Raw genomic sequence first — 21,677 nt, 5'->3', positions numbered from 1 at the left:
TAAATTTGCTTATTTAATACCTCCAACATCGTAACCCGGCCCCAACCCTTCAATTATAAACTCACAAGTGAATACACTTCCCATACCATGCTCAAGCACAAACTCTCTTCTCTAGCGCCTTTCTCCGTCGTTAAATACCGGATTCTGTTCCTTGAAAATCTACAACATCTAGTTTACCAGCCAACCTTCAAATTCCACGCTAGTTTGTGGCCCGGATCATGGCTAGGCTTCAGGTCGTCACGGGCTGAGGCTCGATGAAGGAAGACGGGGGGAAGGTTTTTCCATGTAGTAGAAAAATAAAACCTGAGCGAAGTTGACAACAAAGAGAGATTTGACAGTGGATTTCTTGTCTTGGCAACTAATCCAAGCTAAAGGTATGACAAAGCAATACGTGGAGGACAGAGGCTACGTGGTGGCTGGTGGGAAGTCTCAGGATGCCCGGCGCCATGTGTACCAAGACAGGTTCCATGCAGTGAAACGGGGCTTTTGGAAGAGGGCTGTGGGTTGAAGGGGAGGTTGGGGGTTGTTTATATATTTAGGTTTTGGGTGCTTGAGAGTAGGTTTGTGCGTTGTATTCATTTTTTTTTCCAAAAAAAAACTCTTTTTTTTTTCCCTTTTTCTGTGAGTAAGTGAATTTTTGCAAGGGAGATTTTTGCAAAGCAGATCTTTTGAGGGAAAGGGTTGTCTATAAAAGAACTGTCCCTTTCGAAGCCAAGAAAATCTTCAGCACATAAGCGACTAAGCTGAAAGACAATTATAGACAGAATTAGGAAGTTCAGCGTCGCCGGCTTCTCTACACTTTCCTATAAAGTATGTGTAAGCCTTAATTAGCATTAAAGAGAATTAAGCTAATTAAGTTTCTTTTCTAAGGGATGTATTGCTACGTTCTGTTGTTAATTGTTATTTGATTATCAACAATAGAATTTCGCTGGATTAGCGTTGCATAACTCATAGCTATGTCGTGCTGAGGGCTAGGAGTCGCACTAAAGCTTAGTGTATTGAGGATTGACAAGGACATTATAAATAAATGCACTCTGCACTATGGAATAATGTTTCGATAAATCTATTTGCATTGTCGTTTAGTATGTGCTTGTCTTCCTTCTGAGCCCAGGAAATGAAAAAGCACCAATACGTCTGGCCCATCTCAGTCTTGATTTGAGTTTGGTTGGAAGAAGAAATTCCGTGGAGCTTGGAAAGTGGTGTTTATATACTCACTTGGTCGGCTGCTGTAGCTTGTTTTGTTTGTGCTCAAAGGGAAGTGAATATATGATTCATTTGGACTTGCCTCGTGTGGAAAGTTTTGGTCATGAAGCAAAGCCTCACTTCTGCAGGAAGTACTCAATTCACTGAACACTTGCTGACTGACCCCTCGTCCAGCGGCCGGCCGCCATTCCCGCCTATAAATACTTCTAGAGCGGACACCAGCTGAACTCGCTCATGTCAACGGACCCCATACCACTCTCAATGCTCAGGAAGTGTCGGGGAGCAGAACTTAGAGCTTTTAGGCTACTTTCGTTTCACCATCGTATACTATTAGGATTGCTGTTGTTAACTGCCGTCCTATTGTCAAGCGTTTTTTAACCATTTACCCCTGCAATTTGGCAGAGATTTTATCGCCTTTCACGTTCTCAGCGAAAAGCTCAACTTCAAGCATCTAGTTTGGCGCCAAGCGCAGGAAGGAATCCATGATTGCATCAACATCTTTGAAGAGAGCGTGAATGTAGAAAAGCAGTGTTTATATATATAATGGGTTGTAAGAGCTGAACCTTTTTAGGTTCGGAGAGAGGTGAATATATGATTCATTTAGACTTTTTTTTCAAGGATTTAGATTTGTTTATAAAAGAAATCTTTTTTCATGTTTTCATTTCTTTACTTTCTTTGCAACGTTGAGCGACGCGACTTGCCTCGTGTGAAAAATTTAATGTCGGGGAGCAGATCTTGGAAGTTTTGGGCTACTTTCGGTTCACTATCGTATACTGCTGGGTTTGCTGTTGTCAACTGCCGTGCTTTTGTCAAGTGTTTTGACTAGTTACTTGCATAAGTTTGCAAAGATTCTCTCTCGTTTCACTTTCTCAGCGAAAAGCTCAGTTTCAACATGGTTTGGTGCCAACCACCCACAGGAAGGCATCCATGATTGCATCAACATCTTTGAAGAGAGCGTGAATCTGGGGGAAGTGGTGTTTATATACTGTAATTAGCTCGGTAGCCTTGGCCGTCCGTCTTGTTTTCCGTCTTGCTTGTTTCAAAAAGTGAATAGATAGTTCTACTTGCAGTTTTTTTTTTGTGGAAATTTTCAAGGGCATAAGTCTATAAAAAGATCTCTTCCTTCTTCTTACTCCATTCCATAGTAACCTCCATCAATGCTGCTCACCCTAGCATGTGCCTGCTTCTAGTGCCGGTTACAGTGGTGATGCGTGAGCTTTCAACAATCGTTTTTCAAATTGGAGTAAGTTTGAAGCTCGTGGGTTGAGGTGCGTACAAAATTTTGTTGTCAATTGTTATTTTGTTGTCGAGCATACTTAGGAAGACATGGATAAGATAATTTGCCGTAATATTCTTGCATGTTTTCACTCCATTTAACGTTTATCAAGAAAAAGCAGCTGTTTGGTGCTTGCTCCAAGACTATGGAGACAGGGGCGTCCCAATATCTCGACCAAATCTTCTTCTTCTTACGTTAGTTCGTGAATCTATGAGGGCGGCCGCAAGTATTTATATACTTCAGCTGGCCGATTTGGCTTTCAGTGCTAGTGTCCTCAGGTATTCAAAGAGAAGTGAATGAATAATATTTTTGGATTTTTGAGTTTTTCCAAAAGCATGATTATCTATAAAAAAAAACCTCTTCTATCTTTACTTCTGGCCTACATACCATGTGGTTTCCGCAATCTACCTCCACCATAGTGTGGGTGATTAAGTGTAATTTACTTGCGTTGCCCGGTAGTTTCTTGATTCTCAGTCTCAAGTTGGAAAGAGCGAGATTGAAGCTTATGGGTTGTTCAATATTGCGTGTAGTGTGTTTGCTGTCAACTAACTGTACGCTATTGTCAACAGCAGCAATAATACTGTACTACTCTTACGTAGCTCTAATTTCCTACCACTATCAAATGCAGTAGTCATTCCAAGGTATATGTCAATCATAGAGACGAACAACAAGCCACAACTTTTCCTAGAGATCTGGTTGTGTAGTTTGTTTCTTGTTGAATAGAGCGTGAATCTGGGGAAAGTGATCTTTATATACTTGATGGATCAGCCCTGAATGTCGGTCTTACCGGTGCTCAAGAAGTGAATTATTAATTCACTTATTAATTGCAGTCGGCGGCTGAACATGCCGCTTTTGACTGAATCAGAGTGTAACAAGAATAGATCTCGGTTCGCTCACTGGACATGATAGTTCTCAAGGATTAAATTATAGACTCACTATACCCCGCTCTGCTGTACGCCAACTGGGTAGCTTTGGCTAATATTTAACCACAATGCGCTGAAATTATCGTTAATGTTAACCTTAATCCTTTTCAAAGTGGACATTGAGATGTCTTTCTGCTTGGATTTCATGAGTCACGGTCTCGACTCCGAAGTTGATCAGGTTTCCCAGTAAGTTCGTCCTATACATGCTAGTAATTGCCAAATTTTTGATTGTTGCCGGCGATTCATTTTACTTTTAACCGAATCGACGGTATCAGCTTGAGTACCAAACCTCTTTCTATCAGTGTTTCCCTTGCCTGTGGCTTTTCTGGAGAAAAGAAGAAGGAGAGAGCGGCCGCATGTTTTATAGGCAGAGATCTTGGAATCCCGAGAAAAGAAGAAAACAGAAGTGCTTCTATAGCCCATTATTCACTGGTTCATAAGTTTGGAACTTTTGTCCGTGATTGTGATTTTGGTTTATTCTAGAATAGGAAAGTACGGCTGTAGGAAATACTCATGTAGCTAACCCCTTGAGGAAAGAAGAGAAACGCTTCTAGAGTCCGTCATTCACTGGTTTATAAGTTCGGGACCATTGTCTGGGAATTGTGGTTTTGGGTTTATTCTAGAAGAGGCAAGTGCGGTTGAAGGAAAGATTCATGCGCCTGACTTCTTGAACATTATCATCTCCAGTAAGCGTACCGAGATTACCGAGACTTATCTTTGAGTTACACGCTATATCACATAAAGGCAACATGTGTGGCTGCAGTTAATGCTATCATTGTTGAAGTTCCTTGAAACTTTAATCACATCCCTTGATACATGGTGCAGACCACCAGGGTTGGACATCCAAGTCGGGTTGGATTTAGATGAGAACCTGGACCAGGCTTTATTAAACGTTTTGAAGCCTCCCTTGCTGTCCAAGTTGAACCCAGCCATTGGCAAAAAGCAGAAGTACCCTAATAAGCAGGTTATATTGTATTGCTGTCAAGTGCCGTTTTGTTGTTAAGTGTTTAGTGAGATTACATTCTCCTGATCTTGTAGGCAATTCACACATCCACCACAATGGAACTGGAGCTTTGGTAGTCCAGTTCCCTGCAGTACTTCTTGTGTGAGCCAAGAAGTGCCACACAATGTCTCTGTATTATTCTCCAACCTTGTTCATGTTGATTTGGAGCAATGGTAGAAAAGGCGACGGTGTTATATACTTCAAGGAGAGTTAGTCTTGCTTGTGGTCTTGTTTATTTAAAAAAAAAAAAAAGTGAATATAAGATTCACTCGTAATTTGCTCCGCACACATCCCATCGGTGAAGATAAACAGCTGAGAGAACTCTTGGGCTTCTGTATATATATCCCTCCTTGATCTTCTATTTCCTGACAGTACGGGCAACAGCCAACACGTGAAGGGGATAACGGGGTGTTGACTCTGCTCCTGAATATTGTCTAGTCCTACGCCGTACACTTAGCCGCCAATATTATGGGGAAGTTATGCTTGGATAGTTGAGCAACTTTGTGACAGCTTCAATCTCTTTCATTTTTTTGCTGCTAACTTCTTTTCTTTCCGTTGTCAACATCTCCTCCGCGAATTTTACTGATTTTCCCTTCTCCTGGCTCTGTATATACGCCGCCCCGGTTCATAGATAACAGGTTCAGGTCCAGTCACGATCATCATGATGTTGGATGACGTATTCGAAGGCGAAGAGAGCAAAAGTAAAGTTTTAATCTGCGGAAAGCTGCTCTTTATATACCTGTTTCTTGACCATTTATAATTTGCTGAGACGCTATGATTCTTTGGGACGTTCTGGTTCGTGAAGATGCTGTACTGAATTAGGACGTTGTAGTAGGATAAAGCGTGCTCTTTTGGTGAGACATTCACTTTTCCTGAAACGTCATATTTGGTTCAGTCATTTTTGTATCTAAAATTGGATGAAAAAAGTGAATTCCCTCTAAGACAATCTTCTTTTCTAAGTCGCTCATGTTCTCAAATGGTGAATGTTATTTGAAGTGCTTTCAGTTCCAAGAGGCTCGCGTCTCCTAAACGCCTATATATACCTAGATATCACAAAGTTCCACGTTTACTACACTTAACAAGGCAAGAGAGGTGTAGTCAACAGGAGTGTCCGACCAACCCCTGCAGAGAACTCGTTGTGTAGGTAATATTTACGTTCGCAGACTTGCCAATGGTGAGCTTCTGAACGAATATTGTACAGACTATGGGAGTTGACAACAATTTTCTGGCTAATTGGTTGGCAATGAAATATTGATTGATAATACTCATGTAGTTGACAATGAATCTACTAATAAAGACAAAGAAGCACAGAATATAATTGCAGACTTTGAACTACTTGTTCCGAATAGCAAGAAGTAGACCAAGAAAGCTTGTGTCTCCAACATGGCTCCGGTGCACGTGTGGTCTCGTATATGTGCTTGACCCAGCGTTGATCCAAGACTCCTGGTCTTGTGATATATTTTATAGACCTTGTTCTGAAGGTGAATTACCCGTTGAGTTAGTGAATGAGCGTTGCAGATTTTCGGAGCTTGTCAGTGAATGACGTTGCTCAGTGAATTTAAAATATTGAAGGTCTGGTCAAAGAAGTGGGTATATAAAGATCTTTTTTCTGGAGTAAGGAGTTCTTTGTTACTTGTACTGACTATGTCAGGTCTTCTTAGGTTGTCTTGGACTTCTGCAGGTGGCTGTGCTTGACGTACAGCAATGAGATACCTTTTACTCATTAAAAGATTGGTCACTGCCAGGAGATGGGAAACATTTAATCAATGCACAGCAACTGTTGTCAAGTTTTGGGCAATTGCGAGCTGATAAATTGAGATGGTGGATTCATATATTTGCTTTGACTTTGCAGGCTTGAACATTCAAGCGAATACCCGGCTTTTAAATGCCATATCTTCTGAGAGGAGGACGGACATTGGAATATCAAACGATATTCTGTGCGATGGTCCTTGATCCAAGATTGCTCCGATACAATTCCATAACCCTCTATTAATTGTGTGTTTGGGGGAACATCTTGTAAAGAAGGACTATTTTATACCCCCGATTTCGAAACCAGAAAATTCAAAGTGAATGGAAACCATCAATTCACCAGAAAAAACATGCGAATGATTCACCAAAATAACAGTTACAAGATTCGTGGCACAAAGTTTCCATAGCGCTAGTGACTATAAATCGTTCGCTCTCCTTTGTCCAGCCGTCTCTGCAGCCAGAGGACGACAAGAACACGGAGTTGATGTGGCAGTTGACGGCTCAACTTGAGGCACCCGGCTGCCATAAAGAGAGCAATTCTTAGAGAGTTCTTTGCAGATTTGGACATTCGTCTTGTATGTCCCCTGTTAATTTTGCATGCGAAAGGCAACGCTGTTGTCTTTTTTCGTTGCTGTTAAGCTTTGGAGAGGCTTTCGTCCGTACCTGGACAAAAAAAAGTATTTCTCTGAGTAAGGATGTGATTGCAGATACGTACAATGTTTGCTTTGTCTAAAGACTTTGATATCTATGGCTAGGAAGATATTAATAATGGTTATGTTGGATGTCTCGAGTACAGTACATTTATCACAACCTGTGAGATTGATTATTGCGAAATGGTTGAGTTTCCTAATCTCCCCAAAATGATGGAGTCGATCCTAGCACTCAATAAGATATGTATATTAAGATACTTCTTATCGAGCTGTCAGGTTCTAGTTGTCTTCATTCGCATTCACTGTCTTTCAGAAGAATATCAGAAAGAAAACTCTCATTATTTGGTTTTGCTCTCAGACACTCCACTTGGCCTCGACCACATGATGTCGAAACAGACAATTGTTAGGGAAACTGTCGGTCCTGAAGCCGAACATTGGCGTGTCTGAGCACTGATCACTAGTGGTATTTGAAGACGTTATTGATTGGCGACTCATCGCAAATGTCCCTCCTCGACAAGATTATTTACCCTGCTTCAATGCTAAGACCGTGGCCAGCGACGTGACCGTTCTTCCCTAAACAGAATACCAGCCCGCGGTCTGCGATACTGTGATTGGTGTTCTTGGATGGTACATTACTTCATAGTACTCCACTAGTTTAGTTAGAGATCATTTTCAGCATTGGGGAATTCTTTTGAGCTTACATCTACTTATATCTGTTGGGTCTTCTTCTAGGCGTTGAATGCGTAGGCATTGGCGGGCTGCGAATCTGAAACTTCGATTACATCCTGTTCATGACCGAGGGAGTGGTCTCTGAAAACCACGATGCTTTTCAATCATTGCGACTTGACGGCAAGCAGATATCAACCTCTGCCAAGCAGCCAAGCAGTCAATGGGGCACTATTCTCATCATTCAATGCCTCAGGACCACCACCACCAAGCAAGTGCTTAAGCATAATCGGATCCTGGTCCATATACTTCCCGTAAAGTCCATAGTGCAAGGCATAGTTGAGTAAGGCTTGGAGCAGACTTGGATGAGCTTTCGACTTCTCCGTTGCGTAGATATATAGCTCCGGTTCGACTGCCCATGCCAGGAATGTGGCTCCTAGGCTGTCTTGAATCACCTCTTCCTCATCCTCCTGTGCAGAGAACATTCTTGCGAATGGGCGAATGACATGGAAGCGATCTAGTTCTTCCAGGATCCGAGGCTGAGTAGCAGAGCGGTTGCTAGTGTTATCCGAGTTCCTAAACGCTTGTAGAGAAAGCTCGGATCCAAAAGATAGCACGTGAAGTTCGCTTCAGCCCCTTTCTACCACCGAGGACGCTCAATAGCTCATAGATATGATTCGATGATAGTAGGTGGTTATTACTGATAGAGTCATCTCTTGCCGATTTTGAAGACATAAAGAGTGTAGATGAAAAGGTAAAATTTCAAGTCTCAACACGAGCATGATTTGTCGTCGAAACCAACGACTTTTCAGCCTTGCGTAGCCTTGCATAATTTACCACGCTAAAATCAAGCATCATCATCTTTCATCCCTAGCACTTACGCTGTATACCTCATCGAGGACGACTACATCTCTTCAACTCTTTAGACAGCCTTTGCGTTCTGCTGTGGTAAGGCCCATACGTTACATCATGTTATAGCACCAATTCTCAGCCTCTTCGGACGTCCTCCACTGCATCATTCGATTTTTCTTGGAAAGTGAAAAACATAGCTCGCAGCCAGCATGGATAGAACGCTATTCAATATGTGCTGCAGAAGGACGATACTTAGGACGGCAATACAAAATCAGAGTTGTCTTCCTCTCCTGAGGAATGGTAGAGCAATTCATATAAGTGCGGTCAGGGCTGCAAAGTCCACCAAGTCTTCGCCCAAGAAGGCCAGGAAACAGCAGCCTCTCGAGTATAGGTATACAACCCATCAGTACTATGTGCTATGCCATAGATACTAACTTCGTCAGGCCACCTACCCGAAAATCCAATATCACCTCCCATTCCCTACCGAAACCCAAAGAAAACCCACTACGATTTCGAACGATTCCAATTGTCGGTGCAAGCGTCTTTCTTTTCACGATGGCAGGCTATATGGGCTATATATACTACCAATCTATTAAGCCAGACCCAGATCCGTCTTCGATATCAACGGGAGACTTCGCCGCTCAAGCAGACGTGTCTGCACAATACGAAAAGATCGCACAATCATTCGATAGCTCTGTTGATGCAACGGAATACACAATGGGTATAGCTTCTTTGCGGCGAAAGCTTGTGTCGGAAGCAAAAGGAGATGTCCTCGAAGTCTCCATCGGTACGGGACGAAATATGGAGTTCTATGATTGGAACTTCAAAGGCGATACAAAGCGAGGCAAGACGAAGGAGGGCAAGGTACGAAGTCTCACAGCTGTTGACAAGAGCGGTGAGATGCTGGAAATTGCACATGAGAAATTCTGTAATATGTTTCCGGGAATACTGGGAATAAGATGGGTTATTGCGGACGCTTCTGAGCTGGGTAAGATCCCTGGGCCGCCCAAGAATGCCAACGAGAGGAGTGGTAGCGTCGAGAGGAAATACGACACGGTCATACAAACGTTCGGGCTTTGTTCAGTCAGTGATCCTGTTGGTTTGCTCCGGGTTCTAGGCGACTGTGTGAAAGAAGACGAGGGAAGGATATTACTACTTGAGCATGGCAGAGGGAGGTGGGGTTGGCTTAATAGCATTTTAGACAAAGGAGCAGAAAGACATGCGAAGGAGTTCGGGTGTTGGTGGAATAGGGACATGGAAGACATTGTAGAAAAGAGTGGACTCGAAGTCGTTAATATCTATTCGAAGTGGTGGCATGGAGGCACGACGTGGTGGATCGAGTTGAAGAAGCCAAAATCCGAAGTGATCGTGAAGGAGAAGAAGGTGGAACAAGGCACTCAGAAACCACCAGAGCCATCTTCTGCAGTTGTTTCTAGTCAAAAAGTAGAAGACGACGCTCAGCAATCGAGTCCTGGACCTGTCAGCGTGAAGAAGGGATGGTGGTGATGTTCTAAGATCATCGCTGGAAATTATGTACACATATGTAACTTGATAATACCAGTAATGTAAAATAATGACACCTCTCAACATCTTCGCCCAGTGAAATTCTAACTAAACTTGCTAAGCGAGTGATGCCTCCCTATCCCCTCCCTTGCCCAAGTCGGACGCCGATGGGTCTTGGTGTGTGTGCGTGTGTGTGTGTGTGTGTGTGAGAGAGAGAGAGAGAGAGAGAGACATGGAAGCCTGGAATAAAGGAGGTCCTGTATGAGACAGCCGACGAATAGAAGAGTTGTAATGTTATTTTTGTGTGAATACGATGGCAGTGCTTAGATGGAGTAGTCTACCGTAATCTTGTGAGGCACGGAAACATTTCCGAGGACGATGGCAACCCCCTAAACCCTCACTAAGCACTCGCTTACTAGTATTCGAATGAACATAAAGCTGCATGTGATTTACTTTGTCTACAAATAAACGATGGGATATAAAATTGGCGAGGAGAAGTAGATGCGGTACGAGAAAAGCGGTGAGTTACTCTTGATACTTTCAGACAATATCACAAAGTATAGCAAAGTATGAATTTGAAGATTCCTCGGGTCATCAATTCCATTTCTGCCCTGATCATCCAAATTTCTGTTTTGCTAAAGCCTTCAACATAGCCATAGTGCCTTCTTCCTTCGTTCTATACTCCTGCAGTCTCTCATCCCTTTCTGCCTGCCTTGCTCGCAGAATCTCCTCTTTCCTCAACTCTCTCTCATTCTTCTTTCTCTCAAACTCTTGCTTCTGCTTCTTATACCCATCAATACCGTCTCCCCCGCCCATCAACTCTGTATCGGGTATCTCAGCAGCACCGGGAGACTTCTCTCGGAAAGACTTCATTTTCTCATTCATCTCTTTCTTCTTCTCGAGCTGACGTTCTCTGGTACCTGCTTCGGCACGAGGGACAAGTTCATCAAGGGCAGCCTTTTGTTCTTTCCGATCAATCTTGCGTGCAAAGCGAATGTCATCTCGGCGTGCCAGACCATCTTCAGCGTCCATTTCTCTCTTCAGCTCCAAATCTTGAAGATTAGGTATACTCGGCCCCATCCTACTTCCCCTGCCTTCTTGTCCAGGTAACGTCGGTCCTATCGAATCATCGCTATCACTCCCATCATCCCGAGTAGCGTTCCTCGACTTCTTATTCCTCGTATCGCTGGACTTCGGTCGAACATCTTGACGAGGTCGTGTGTCTGGTTCAGCGTCGGACTTTATAGCTTTTTGCAATGTCTCTGGATCATACCACCCTTCAGAGAGCTCTCCACGATTCCTCACACATGTTAGCCTAGCTCCCACTACCCTTAGAATCTGCCACGGCATGCAGTCCTTACCATTTGCCAAGAAAGCTCTTCCACCGACCCCGCGCCTCCCCTTCGTCCATCTCCTCGAGGATCTTGCCCTTCTGTATATCGAGGTAGAGCGCGAACATAGGCTTGAAGGCTTCGTAGTCCCGTTTCGTCAGCTGTCGGGAGCCGAAGGGTAGGTTTGGCGCATCGTCTGTGGAACGTTTGTGCTTGTGGTGCTGGTGGGGAGATCGTCTGCGATGGGAAGAGTCGTGGTGTCTGCGAGGTGATCTGGATCGAGATTCTCGTCTGCGCGCACTTTCGCGATGAGGTCTGTGTTGGTCTGCCATGATGAGAGGTGCGACTGTTGTTGTTGTCGTTGGTATTTTTGGGAGTGGAAGTTGCGGCAGCTCAAGCTCCGAGCTTCGCTTGGACGCCAAGCATTTCCACCCCTCCGAAGACTGCTTGTATCTTCAGTCAACAATTCCAGAGCCCACTGAAGTGAGATTATATAAGTATTTGTTTCACTCTCATTTACAACATCCATAGCAGACTATAGTGGCTATGTAGCCACCAATTACTGATAGCAGAAAAAAAGCTTGAATATTTCATGCAAGTGGTAGTACTCTCGTGACAAATTGGGAGATATTATCTTCAGTTGTTTGCTATCATCTCCTTCTTATTCTCCATTATCCTTTCAGAAGTCTTCAACTTCCTGCTCTACCTCATTACTACTATAATGTTACATTTCTGCTAGTACAGACTTTCTGAAACTATGAACTCAATGCAAGTACAGCCCCCCTTAACCTTCAGAGTCTCTGTGTGCTCGTTTGGCCCCATAAGCTAAGAAGGTAGCGACGAAGAGCTTCAAGCACGGCGTTATTACCTCTTTCCAGGGAATCCGAACTAGAAATTTCAAGTTTCGAGACTAAGCCCGAAGGCCTCTTCGTTGTAGGTGGAGAAAACTAAGCTCCAAGTTACTTGTCGGTGAACATCAGATGAAAGTAAGCCTGGTCGAACATCGAAGCAGCGGTGTCCCTGCCCGAAACCATCCTCGATGCCACGAAAGACCTAATACGAGATCTTCACCTCCCGCATTTGGTCTTGCATTTATTGACGTGCATGCATATCTAGTCGTTGGGAATACAATCCCTGCTACCCCGCATTTTGCCCCGAGCATGATGGAGTTAGACATAAAGGCCCGTTTGTCACAAGCTCCTTCGGAATCCGGGAGCAACTCAGAGTAGCCGAGGATTTGATGTCACGTTGAATCTGCAGCTGCCATGTTCGTTATGTTGTCATTATTTAGATCTCTTTCTAGCTCAATTTCTAATTTAGTATGCTAAAGAGGAGGTCCAGCGACCTTGAACGGGTGAGCCTCCGTATTAAATACCCACTGGTTTTCACCATTGTTGTCCACTTGCCACACATTGTCCGGGGCATGAATTAAGTAGCTGTACTTCATCACTTCCGCAAACAAAAAGCTGTCTTGGAAGTCATTATATCCTCCTCCACCAGCGGCGTTTACATTCAGTAGCTCTGCAAATCCGCTGCCAACTGCACACGTGCTGTTGATGGCGAGGAATGCATTCCAAGCCCAGTCACGGTACATTTGGTCTCCTGTAGCGCGATAGGCATAGTAGAACGATTCGAGAACTTCGGGGCGAAGGATGTAGACGCTGTCGGTGATGTAGAAACCAGCTTTAGCATAGAAAGCTTCTTGATCGGCTGATGGGCCTGGGTTGTCGGTGTCGTTTGCAGCGGTTGTGTTGGTCACCCAGCGGAAGACTTCGGGCCCAATGCCAGTGAGTGTGCTGATATAAGTGTCGTGGCATGCATTTACCAGAGCGAGGCCAAAGTCGGTGTACTTCTGCTCTTTGAGGACGAGACCGGCAAGAATGAAATTTCCACCATCGAAACAGGCGACTGATACATTTTAGCTTGTGATATAAATCAAAATGGGGGTTGGGGTACAACATACGATGCTCAGACTGGAAGATGAGTTCTTGGCCGTCGAATTGTGCTAGGAAGGTGAGATCTGGACGAGTTGATGGATGGCTTGCTAGATGTGCGATTGAAGAATCTGCTGCTAGAATCCAGCGGTCTCTGTAGTTGGCGAATCGAGTCGAGTCGTAGACGTACATTTTAATGAGATACTCGTAAAAGCTGTCATCTCCTCCAACCCACCCTCCAGATGCATCCACGAAAAGCCCAGTAGTGAGGTTAACGTTCGTACCAACCAATCCTGGCCATGGCTCACTTGAAGCTGGTTTAGGGTTCAAGAGGTAGGATTCGCCCTTTTGAGCAAGTTCGCCATAGAGCGGGTTTCCAGTCAGATCAGAAAGATGTGTCCATTCCAGAACAAGTGATCCAATGGTCGCGAGGCCGTTGGTGGTCGATCCATCAGTCCCATTGGGGAAGTTTAAATTGTTGCTGGGAATCCCGGTAGGGGTGTCGAAAGCATATGCAAGGTTGTTGGCAAGACGTTCGGCTTGTTTAAGGATCAAAGGAACAGCTGTTTTGTTCGAAGCAAGGTTTGAGAGTGGACCGGTCAGGAAGTCGTACCCTGATTAGATTAGCGATATTTCCGTGTTTCGTTCTGCTGGGGGCAATCAGTACCTGATAGCATTCCTGCAAGATATCTGATTGTGGTTTCGAAGAGCGAAACTTGACTGGTCGTAGTATCGAAATCAATCGTAGGGATGAAATTCAAGATCTCTGTCACGATCGGTTGGATTTGCATCACGATTGCAGTACTGAAGGCGTCCACTGCAGAGGCTCCCCAGCCGTTTCTGCGAACATATTAGCCTGTGAATACTGCAGGGAAAAATTCTCCGACCTACCTCGAGTTGCTGAAACTGTTGCTAATCGGATGCAATTCGTCATTGGGAAACGCGTACTTGTAATATCTTGAGGAATTAAGTCTTAGTAAATTATCGAAGAACGTAAGGGCTGAGATCTGCCGAAAGAGCGTTCCGAGAGTACTTGGCTCCTCTGAAGTCCTTTAGAACAAAGGGAGATTCTGACATACCCATCCCAAGCATATACGAAGGCTGCTTTGACGGCATCTGCTCGTTCTCTGTTCAATGTATGATTGTCTGGACGATCTTGTCTTGGTAGATTGAGATTGGCAGGTTGAGGAATGGCCAGCGATGTCGAAAAAAGGGCCACGACAGGCACGAAAACTCGTGAATAAAACATGATTAAAAAATAAGGAGGACGAAAACACAATGAGACTGTCCGCTTGATATCTCTCAACCTTTGGTCCCACGAAGCTCGCGACTGTGCAGCAAAGAGATACGGCCACACCGCTGGGAGAAGACGGAGGGAGGACGACGGACTATATATGGGCGAAGGAAGTAAGCTACCCCTCCTTCCCCACAAGTCACAATGCACTCCAAGAGATCGTGCTCACTTGAGCTTCTTGAATGTTTTCGGACCGGATGTGAGGAACCGATCATCCCTCCTCGATAAATCTCCGTCATTCATGGTATCCTGGCTAAATCGGATCTTTTGACTGGCTGCTTCCCCTGACCAAATGCACACGACTGCCGTGCACATGAACTAAATGGCCATTCCTGCGATTAATTGGTGGCTGACCAAACCTTGAGAGCGGGGTGGATGATTAGTTGTTCCTGAACAACGTTGATCACCAGGCGATGATCATCTTGGACTTCCTGTTGTGCTTTAGGGCGAATCTTAACGGCAAGGAAAGATGCCTGCGCCCCGAACGAAAGGGTAACGTTGTAAATTCTTGACAGCGCATTGCATGAAGAATCGATAGTGCTGATTGCTTAATTGGTGAAGCTGGATAAATGAGATGTTCTGGAGTCCGATACCATGGCATTCAAGAACAGCATCTCATCCGGGAACGACGCATGGGACAAGCCGGGAATAGATATGATCAAGAATACCCCGTCGCCAAACATGCAGGATTAATCCTTTGAGCCTCGATATATGTCCATTCCCTGATTGATAAACACATGTGATAAAAGCAAGGTTATTGCTTGAAGCATTTAAGATGAAATCGGGAGCAGCCGAGTTGTGTTAAGGTTATTTTCGGCGCTTATGCACTTTCACGTGATATACTTACATCGTGAAAGTCAGATGTCTTGAGCAATTAGCATATGAATAGATACAGATGTTGGAGAGAGAGAGCGATGATGAAGCTCTTTAGTCTCGGGACGAACTAAAAATGAAACGGCTGAGTTTGCCTCGAATGTATATTGTACACGTGATCACTCTCCTGTCACTAATCCCAGTCGTTGAATGTGTCCATCGCCTAGACATTAAGAAACTCCATAGCTATCAGGAGACTTTATTATCAAATTGTAGTTGTCTTCTGCGCCTCTGATGCGTTGCCATTACCTAATACAATCTTCAATACCCTACGGCCTAACCTGCGGTGCCATGAAAGCAACAATCTTTAACCTTATCACACAAATATCTTCATATTCTAGATCTAATGGACTTGCTATCTTACACTTCTTCATTATGCATAGCACAAACGTAATTGAGAAGTTCGACATCAGATCAGAATCTGGGAGAGGGTGAAAGGGCATCTGCGATCCACAAATCCGATATGGTATGAAACTCATCAGAGTCTTCTTCAAAAGCTCTCCTATGCAAACGAATCAAATCCAGCATTGCTGTCGCTTGCGAAATCCCCATTCGGTTTCCAATGAATTCTAGCACACTGATTACCCAACAATGAAGTTCTTCACTAACACCCCAAGCTGACCCCGCCACAGCCAGGGGGAAAAGTACCATGAAAATACCAGACATCGCCGGAATAGTCCACCTTGCACCTGGAACAGGGGTGGTGCGGAAGAAAGTCCCAGAGACGCAGATGCATATGTCGCTCGCCATTCTCGAGATAATTTCAAGTGATCTCTCCCGTTGCGACTCATACTCGCTAGCAAATGACCCGAGCTGTGCCATGTGAACGAGGAGCAGCTCGTTCACCAGAATTCGTACCCAGCGATAATTGTTGAGCACTCTGGACACCCACATATCTTCATAAGTGTGTTTCTGTCCCCGAAAGGTGAAGTGCATGTTGTCGGGAGCAGGTGTTGTGGTGAACCTCCACTTCGCGGGGAGCGCTTTTTGCCAAGCTTCCAATTCCGAATCGAGTGTGAGGGCTTCAAGAAGAATAAGATTTGAATCCAGGAGAGTTTTATTCCTGATGGAAGCGTGCAGGTTCGTGAAGCGATAGGCAATGTGGGCGAGGCTGATTGCAGGAGCGTCTTCAGAGCTCATACTTTTCCCACAAGATTCGCACCAGTCGTGCATGGTGGATGGTGCTTCTTCTCCTTTTGACAAAGATTTGATGTACTGGTTGTTATCAACATTTTATGCTCCGTGGTAGGATAATGTATACATACCACGGCAAAAACGAATTGAATCCAGCCTCGTCGCCTGGGGAGCAGTTCTGGTTCTTTGATGGCCAGCATCTTCAATATCTCTGCACCTCCTTCGATATGAACGGCCCATGAAGAGCCAACACCAATACTGCGCGAAGTACCGTTGACAATCTAAATGTTACTTTAGTGTAGTTGCCAAAGCGGCTTGAAGTCAGGCTTACCTCGAAGGCTGCAAGCAACATCACTGATTTCAGCGTTGCGTCCAAATCAGAGTTGGCAACATCTTCTAGAGCTCGCGCAATATTTTGTATACTTGCCGCGTATTTCCTCCTAGCTACAAGCATGTGTTGTGGATCTTTGCTCACGTTTGATAACCCCGCATACCCCACCGAAGACACCGCATTGGAGAACGATTCGCTGCGGAACAATAGTTGGAACATCGCTGTTTCTGCTGCATCGGCACGGGTTTTGAAATTTTCCATACCTGTATTGACATAGTTGCAGAAGAAGAACCGGATCCCTTCATCTTGCAACGTCGTGGGTGGGAATATCCGGTGCTGGAACACTACTTGGCCTGGACTTAGGCTGGGAGGACTTGCAGACTCGCTTCGTGATCCAGGGCTAGGTCCTCGAGGACGTTTCCGCGGCTCTGCCTTCGCTTTTGGGATTGTGGCTTTAGTAACGACTTTCTCGTTCTCATCTCGAAACATCAACGCGAGCTGGTCTCGATAACCAGGACACTCTTTACCGGCCCTGAGACATTGGCTGCAAGCCGGCTGAAGCAGATCACACTGGGAAATCGTGAGATGATTGGGCTTAACCGTGAGTAGTGGAGAGAGTTCGAAATCGGGAAAGGTCGTTCACGAGGAGGTGACTGAATCGAGACATAACATACCTTAATCCGACGAGTTCGGCAGTGCGCGCAGCCTTTGCTCGGTTTGCCACAGAACACCATGATTTATCGGCCCCAAACACTCGGGTCATGCACAGAATCTCAAATCTCCTCTATAAGGTGTATAAGTTGGGGTTTTGCTCGAAAGTGGTAACCTTGTCGTGCCCCTCACTGACAAGTGGACGGGATGATGTCCAAATAAGTATTTTATACCAGTGGTCGAAATAACCTCTTTTGGACCCACTTCACACGGACACGGATTATTTCCTTATTGTTGCTGACCATGAAAATGTGCTGTTTCTTGCCTTTGCCTTTATCGTTACTACACAAAATCTGAGCCTCAGTGTCCACGAATCTACGCTGAGGCCGGCGCTCGACACCTCGTACACTAAGCCGTTTTGGGTAGCCAGATCGTCGGACAGGGCTCTGTGTGGTTGATCAAAACGGGCCGTGCACGGCTCCGAACGCCGTTCGTGAAATATCAACCTCCGTGAGCGCAACAGAGTGCTTTCTAATTCGTTTACACTAAGCAGACTTGGCCGTTTCCAGAGCGACATAATTGGCTACCAGTCGTCCTCTGCCGGGTGCGAACCGAATTTCCGTATAGGGTCCAACAAGATAACCTTATCATGATGCAGAAGTGACTCTCTACCAAGTCCTAGTTGCTGAAAGTTGGGTGTGTAAAGAAGGAATAACATGGAAGAAACGCTATTCATGGTGTATGGACGTTATGAGACTGAGAATTCTACTATATATTGTATTTGAAGATAATTGACGCTATCAACATCGAATCAAAGAAATACCGTTCTGGTACCCCTCAACAATTAAGTTCGGTACTCGAGAGACCAGAAAGTCTATCCCCGCAGTCATCCCACCATTATTTCCGAAACCCCCGAATGGTCCATGCAGGCATGGCATTCTGGCTGCTGCGCCTTCATCTTCAGCTCTACAAGGGAAGATATAAAATTATGAAGTACCACGCTGCAGCCTGGGCCCACTTCTGTCGTGCCGCATTGTTGCCTTAACGAGCATGCTTGGGAAGGCGGAACCCGAGATAGGGTAGATACTTCGAAGGGTGCCAATAAATGTATAAGGAAACAACTGGGAAGATGGCAGCGGCGTCAAAGACATACATGACCCACTCGTGTTCGCTAGTGTAACCTGTTGAGAAATTTGGAGTCAGCATACCTCCTGCATACATTTTCATAACGCAAAGAGGACATCCAAAAGTTTGGTACGTGCAACGCCGAATGCCGTGTCACGACTTCGTGCCAATGGAGCCAGACAAGTTGAGTTGCATGCCCAAGGAGACATTCAAGCGAATACCGAATACCGAAAACAACAGGATGGAGCGAGTATCCCAGAAGGTGAGCTTACCAGTTTTTCCCAAGGAAAAGTCGACCATGCGATACACCGAACGGATCTGTTTTCTATCAGCGAAGCTCCCTCGCTACATATCCATAGACTTACCAGAATCATAGCAGAAGCAAAGTTCGTTACACGCAAAATCGCTTGCCAGTTCGGCTTCAACTTTTTGCCATCGACTGTGTAGTGCTTCTCCCCCTTTTCGCTCCCAAGTCGTTCTTCAAAAGAGGCTTTGAATCGTTTTGATGTGAAGTTGAATCGGACAGCGATAATGCTGAACAAGCCGAAGCAAATTAGTTGTACCGCTACACCAATCTGTGCAATCGTCTTTCCTCTGCTCAATTTGGACTTCGCGTTCACAGCAGTAGAGGAGACGGTTGTAATTTGGACAGCACCAGTAAGTTGAAGCAGGAGTGCCAGTACGTCGCAGGCGACAAAAATGGGTGTAACGAAGCGTGGTGGAATCCAGAGCAGTCGTGTCGTCCTTGCTTCTTTTGGTACTACAAAGCATTAGCATGATATGATAGTTAAGCTCGTGCAAGAGAGGCAACACATGAGGGGCGCGCAACGGATCCAACAGCGGCGCGACTCAGAAGAGAAAGACTTCCTACTTACCCACGTGAAAAACAATTCTTCCAAAGACAATATAACAAGCTGCAGCCATGAGAACAGGCGCAAGAACGATCAGCGAGAATGAAGCGACGTATAGATTCTGATCATAGATGTGCTGGGTCGAGATAGTTCTAAGGATGTACCCAGCAGACTCCATGCCTGATGCCAGGACCATGACGGTCCATACCCAACTGCGGTATCTCAAAAATTGAAGTACAGTCCCGATTGCAGCTAAGGTGTAAAGGACTGCGAAAACAATAGCGGCATCCAGCGATGGGGTATAGTGGTAAAAGTCTTGTTTGGCCATGGCGGCGAGAAGCACAAGCAGTGCGAAGAAGAACGATTAGAAGCGCGTCAGCAGAAGATCAAAAAAGAAGAACGATGCAAAGAAACGATAGATAGGTGGCAGGACGACGGATATATTAAAGAGCCAGTAAAGATATACGACATGTTACCAGACATCTGTCATGCACGGCTGTGGGAAAGTAAGAAATTCGCTGCCATAGCCCATGAGCAGCTTTCCTTATCGAGCAGCTTTGACAACACGACGTGCTGGTGACTACCAATCAAACGTGTATCATAATCGCTGTGCAACCGGAATCTGTGTTTATCTATTTTCCGAGCCGTTTCTGTTGGCTTGAAACTGCAAGGGCGCGTCTGCCAACCGCAAAGCTCTCACGATAAGGTTACCCAATTTGGATTACACGTGATTTGAATAGGCATGAAAGGAGGCTGAGCGTCCCGTATACCGAAAGAGGAATTCGGGACTTTTTTTCGGGTCAAATTATATGCCGACCTCGTACACTAAGCTTTGTTGGGTGGTCATTGCGGCGGGCCCCCTTTTCATTGTATGACCTTTCGACAATTGCCTTGCTTGATGGCAGATTATTCAGTACAAATTGTGATGTACAGTAGAAATCGTTCACCTCCAGCACACAGCATATGATAGAACTCGGGTTGGATACATTTAGTTCATATGGGTTGACTCTGATCATGGGGCCATACTGTTCATGGAGCTGCCTTATCTTCCAGATGTGCTCGTCGCCGCAAAAGATATCGTGTTATGTTTCGTACCTAATCTTTTGTGAGCGACATCTTCATCCAATGATGGATTGATTGAGGCGTGATGTTCTTACCAGTACATAAGAGCTGCAAGTTTGGTCCAGGAAATCTAGCAATAGGACTGAAGTAAAGTCGCCATATTCCTGAGAGAATGGTGTATACCAAGCCCGAAAGTGTAAATGAAGTCGAAGTTGTCAAGCAACTCTACAGGGAAACGAAGAAAGACTGTCATTCTTTTTCCAAGAAAATTATGTTTAGTATGCCCGCAAGAGGCCGTGAGGAGATGCATCTCTGAAGTATACTAGGTATGTGCGCTAATAAAGTGGGATATCCCGTGATAGCTCTAGGCTAGTGGCGGAGTTTCAACCCCTCAGGTGAAATCATACCAAACAAGCTATAAGGCTGATACAAAACCATCAGCATATAGGTGAAAGGTACACAGAACTATTGGTGAGGCCGAGAAGAACTTACCTTTCGAGTATTGGCTTTTGACCAATAGCAACTCGTTGATTTTTAACTTTGCTTTGACAAACGTCAGAAGAAGCTTAAATACATCCGAAGAATCCGCCGACGTCTGCAGTGAGAGCTCGTCCCAGGGCTGACGAAATCAGCAGAGCCCGTATAAAAGGGGAGCGGTCTGCAAAACGACAGACAAACTCGAGACGAAAGTTGTAATTTTAGTATGTAAAGGTTCAACACACGTAGTCGCCGTGCTGGATGCCTAGACGGGCCGGTGATCTACGATGGACCAAACTAAAGCGATATCGTGTCAAAGGAACCTCATAAAGGGGGATTTTTTCTTGGAAGGATTTCGAAGCCAACTCCCTGGGAGCATCCGAAGAAAGTCGGAAAACTGAGCTCTAGGGTCGCAAACGGAAGACAGGAGCGCATGCTGCCCAGATCAGGTACACTGAAACCCATCTCGAGCATTTCCCTATGTTCTCAATTCATAAGCAAGTCAGTTCCTTGAGTATGTGATATTTCTTTCAGAGGTTAAGGATGAAATCTTCGTCTGGAGTATTTTCATTGGCTTCACAAGCTAAATCACACTAGTCTGGTTTAGTGTTAGCTCATCTCTGCCTTCATGTTGCTCCTCGACAAGCAGTTGCCTCAATATCAACTTAAATCCACTTCTACTGTTAATATGAATGGCACGATTTTGCATAGTATCTGCAGTATTTGTCATTTACGACTCTTGGCTTTTGTTTGCACGATATGTTCTGTTTCTGTTTGTCGCAAGTGTGG

General features: G+C 45.0%; 6 protein-coding genes across 6 annotated transcripts; 1 reads left to right on the top strand and 5 right to left on the bottom strand.

The window, feature by feature from the left end:
• Positions 1-7,432: 7,432 nt before the first annotated feature.
• On the bottom strand, positions 7,433-8,017 carry LY89DRAFT_444128 (uncharacterized protein). The gene is made up of 2 exons (XM_018207569.1): positions 7,506-8,017; positions 7,433-7,454 (listed from the first exon to the last, which is right to left on the bottom strand). Exon 1 carries the CDS (start codon positions 7,953-7,955, stop codon positions 7,665-7,667), a length of 291 nt encoding a protein of 96 aa, XP_018074821.1. The 5' UTR covers positions 7,956-8,017; the 3' UTR covers positions 7,433-7,454; positions 7,506-7,664.
• Positions 8,018-8,273: 256 nt separating this feature from the next.
• On the top strand, positions 8,274-9,905 carry LY89DRAFT_640033 (S-adenosyl-L-methionine-dependent methyltransferase). The gene is made up of 2 exons (XM_018211649.1): positions 8,274-8,713; positions 8,766-9,905. Exons 1-2 carry the CDS (start codon positions 8,532-8,534, stop codon positions 9,826-9,828), a joined length of 1,245 nt encoding a protein of 414 aa, XP_018074820.1. The 5' UTR covers positions 8,274-8,531; the 3' UTR covers positions 9,829-9,905.
• A 535-nt stretch (positions 9,906-10,440) lies between these two features.
• LY89DRAFT_578645 (uncharacterized protein) lies at positions 10,441-11,488 on the bottom strand (the record flags this gene model as incomplete). The annotated part of the gene is made up of 2 exons (XM_018208955.1): positions 10,441-10,906; positions 11,187-11,488. The coding sequence occupies 2 exons, from the start codon at positions 11,486-11,488 to the stop codon at positions 10,441-10,443; spliced, it is 768 nt and encodes a 255-aa protein (XP_018074819.1).
• Positions 11,489-12,432: 944 nt separating this feature from the next.
• On the bottom strand, positions 12,433-14,563 carry LY89DRAFT_444090 (glycoside hydrolase). The gene is made up of 5 exons (XM_018207568.1): positions 14,170-14,563; positions 13,982-14,047; positions 13,758-13,930; positions 13,120-13,704; positions 12,433-13,064 (listed from the first exon to the last, which is right to left on the bottom strand). The coding sequence occupies exons 1-5, from the start codon at positions 14,337-14,339 to the stop codon at positions 12,481-12,483; spliced, it is 1,578 nt and encodes a 525-aa protein (XP_018074818.1). The 5' UTR covers positions 14,340-14,563; the 3' UTR covers positions 12,433-12,480.
• A 1,011-nt stretch (positions 14,564-15,574) lies between these two features.
• LY89DRAFT_779225 (uncharacterized protein) lies at positions 15,575-17,725 on the bottom strand. The gene is made up of 4 exons (XM_018222277.1): positions 17,397-17,725; positions 16,723-17,292; positions 16,523-16,672; positions 15,575-16,472 (listed from the first exon to the last, which is right to left on the bottom strand). The coding sequence occupies exons 1-4, from the start codon at positions 17,454-17,456 to the stop codon at positions 15,672-15,674; spliced, it is 1,581 nt and encodes a 526-aa protein (XP_018074817.1). The 5' UTR covers positions 17,457-17,725; the 3' UTR covers positions 15,575-15,671.
• A 400-nt stretch (positions 17,726-18,125) lies between these two features.
• Positions 18,126-20,051, bottom strand: LY89DRAFT_444013 (RTA1 like protein). The gene is made up of 4 exons (XM_018207567.1): positions 19,374-20,051; positions 18,864-19,258; positions 18,771-18,816; positions 18,126-18,554 (listed from the first exon to the last, which is right to left on the bottom strand). The coding sequence occupies exons 1-4, from the start codon at positions 19,675-19,677 to the stop codon at positions 18,415-18,417; spliced, it is 885 nt and encodes a 294-aa protein (XP_018074816.1). The 5' UTR covers positions 19,678-20,051; the 3' UTR covers positions 18,126-18,414.
• Between the last annotated feature and the right edge of the window lie 1,626 nt (positions 20,052-21,677).

The sequence above is a fragment of the Mollisia scopiformis genome (genome assembly GCF_001500285.1).
Source record: "Mollisia scopiformis unplaced genomic scaffold LY89scaffold_6, whole genome shotgun sequence".
NCBI classification, from domain to species: domain Eukaryota; kingdom Fungi; phylum Ascomycota; class Leotiomycetes; order Helotiales; family Mollisiaceae; genus Mollisia; species Mollisia scopiformis.
This window is presented reverse-complemented; position numbering and strand designations above follow the sequence as displayed.